The sequence below is a fragment of the Lactuca serriola genome, chromosome 7 (assembly GCF_051521515.1).
Source record: "Lactuca serriola cultivar US96UC23 chromosome 7, Lser_US96UC23_V15, whole genome shotgun sequence".
In the NCBI taxonomy this organism is placed as follows: domain Eukaryota; kingdom Viridiplantae; phylum Streptophyta; class Magnoliopsida; order Asterales; family Asteraceae; genus Lactuca; species Lactuca serriola.
The window spans coordinates 74,881,755-74,884,387 of record NC_136414.1 but is presented as its reverse complement, the minus strand read 5'-3'; the positions used below and the strand labels follow the sequence as shown (position 1 = coordinate 74,884,387).

The 2,633-nt window shown below is 36.9% G+C and overlaps 1 protein-coding gene across 1 annotated transcript; it reads right to left on the bottom strand.

Annotated features, from left to right (window-relative positions):
• Positions 1-1,920: 1,920 nt before the first annotated feature.
• On the bottom strand, positions 1,921-2,414 carry LOC145064108 (uncharacterized). Its single transcript, XM_079011621.1, has 2 exons — positions 2,224-2,414; positions 1,921-2,143 (listed from the first exon to the last, which is right to left on the bottom strand). The coding sequence occupies exons 1-2, from the start codon at positions 2,412-2,414 to the stop codon at positions 1,921-1,923; spliced, it is 414 nt and encodes a 137-aa protein (XP_078867747.1).
• Between the last annotated feature and the right edge of the window lie 219 nt (positions 2,415-2,633).

Below are 2,633 nucleotides of genomic sequence, written 5' to 3'. Positions count from 1 at the left end.
TGGTCTTGAATGTCAACGACTCTATGTAAGTATTCTACTATCCCTCGCTGAAATTGAATGTGTCTTGGTTCCTTAGGCGAATACTCCACAATGTTTTTTCTTTTATCTTCAATCACCATGTTATGCATTATGATACATGCATACATAACATTGTTCTAAAAGGCGCGCCATGGCGTGCGCCAAGGTGTGCCATGGTGCGTACCAAGGCGTATCATGGCGTGAGGTGTGTCTTCGCCGTTACAAAAGCCACATAACATTGTTGTTAGGCGTGGCGCATGGCAAGGCGTGATATGGCGTTCCATGGCGCGTTATGGCGTGTTATGGAACATGTTTTTGTTTGAGACACGTTTTTTTTTTTGCTTTTTGTTATGTCTTTTTCTAATCGGAGATACAAATATTATGTTTTTTTTTTTACTTTTTGTTATTAGTTATTGATATAACACTTCTAAAAAGTAGTTATATTTGATATAAATTTATATTTATGTGGTAATATAACTATAAATTAATACCAAATGGCCGCCTTACATCACACCTTGAAAAACGTCATGGCTCGTAAAGTTTGAGGCTTTGCCATGCCTAACGCCATTTAGAACCTTGATACATAATATCTCGTAGAGTGTCCAACTTATATGGTCGTGTCGCATGTTCAACTATGTGTCATTTTATTTTCAGAACTCCGAAAGCACGTTCTTGATGGGTTTCGGACATAAGAACTTTACCTATGTGCACATACAACCCTATAGCTTGGATCTAGGTTTCACTAATTGAACATGCAACATATCCAAGACTTTCATGGCTAGATCTAATGTAAACAAACAATTAAAACATATGAAAAACAGATCTAGAATGATACCTTGAGTCACTTGCTTGAAAACCTTCTTCTTCTTGGAGCTTAGAGTCACAAATGTCACTCCTCTAATGGCTTACAAACACCAACTAGCAAGAAGACGATTTGAGAGAGATGAGGAAGAGGGAAATCGGCTCTAGGGCTTCTCCAATCACAAGGGTGGCCGATTTCCTCAACCCTATGGGTCTATTTATACTGTGAGCTCCTAGGGTTTCACCCTTAAACCCTAATTGGATAACTTAGCCTCAAAGCAATCCAAATCCCTTCCTAGATAAGGCCTTGGACGATTTCTAGGTGATCCAAATCCCTAAAATCGTCCAACCCTATATCCATAAGGATTATCAGCTCAAAATACAACTTTCACACATTTGACAGTTTATACCCCTTTATTCAATTAATCTTTTTAAGTCACCAAATTAATTCCTAATTAATTTATGATTTGTATTAATCAAATAATATTATTATTCTTTTAACATATTATTCTTATAATATATTAATAATAATATCTCTTCTCTCAAATCACCCTATCAAGTTGCTATGGTGAAGGCAACCCAAAAGGACCATGCACAACCGGGTCAAGTACTTACCAAATATAGTTACAGCCTTAGACACTAATCCAACAGTTCTACGTCCTTACGTGATCCATCTTGTCTTTTTTTGAAATATTTGTCTCTTGGTTCCATCGGGCGTCGAAAGGCCTTCACAAACGTGGAATATGGTGGATATATTCCATCCGTGAGGTAATACCCGAACATATACTCATGACCATTCCCTGTGAAAAGAGTATCCAGTACCTTTCCCTGTTAGAAGGTCCTGAAATATTGGTGGGTGATCAAGAACGTTTACGTCGTTGTTAGAACCCGCAACTCCAAAAAAAGAATGTCAAATCCATAAGTCTTGTGAAGCAATAACCTCTAATACCAACGAAGGCGACCCAAGATGACCACTTGTGTATTGACCTTTCCACACCACCTGACAATTTCTCGATATCCACTTTGTGCAATCAATGCTTCCAAGCATACCTGGAAAACCATGTCATTCTTCAGGTGCCGCATATAGGTGTTGCATGTCATTCAATGAAGGTTTGCGCAAGTATTTGCACCGAAGATTTCGATAACACCTCTCGCCAATCTATACAAATTTTCTCGTGCAATTCGCTCCGACATTCGCATACAGTCATCAATGGAATCGGGCGACTCCCCCATAGCCATGAGCTCGATTGCAGCAACATATTTTTGCAACCCTGTAAAACCTCGTTTACCTCTTGCATCATACCTCATTTGGAATAATTCATACCTAAACATATATTTAATTTGTAAAAAATGTGTAATTATGTTATGTAAAAAACAATTATCTAAAAACTGTATTTTCGATACCTGCTTTCGAATGCAATGACTATCCGTTGAAACATATTTTTTCGCAAACGAAATGTTCTTTTGAAATCTCTAGGTTGGTAGATACAATTGTCCGCAAAATAATCGTGTACTAGACGTCTATGCCCTTCTTCACGATCTCTGTTTGATGTCGCACGCCTTGTTAGTAGTGGAGTTGGCTTTGGCGGTAGCATGTCTGTTGAATATCGATACATCATACTCACGAATATATCATCGTCGTCATTATCATCGTTGTATGGATGGAGCGGATCAAAATAATCATTTTTTTTTGTAACTAGAAAAATATAAAAGATAATGAACTTGATAGAAATGTGTATTTGAGAGAATTTGATGAATTTTGTATGTATATATATATATATATATATATATATATATATATATATACTAATAAA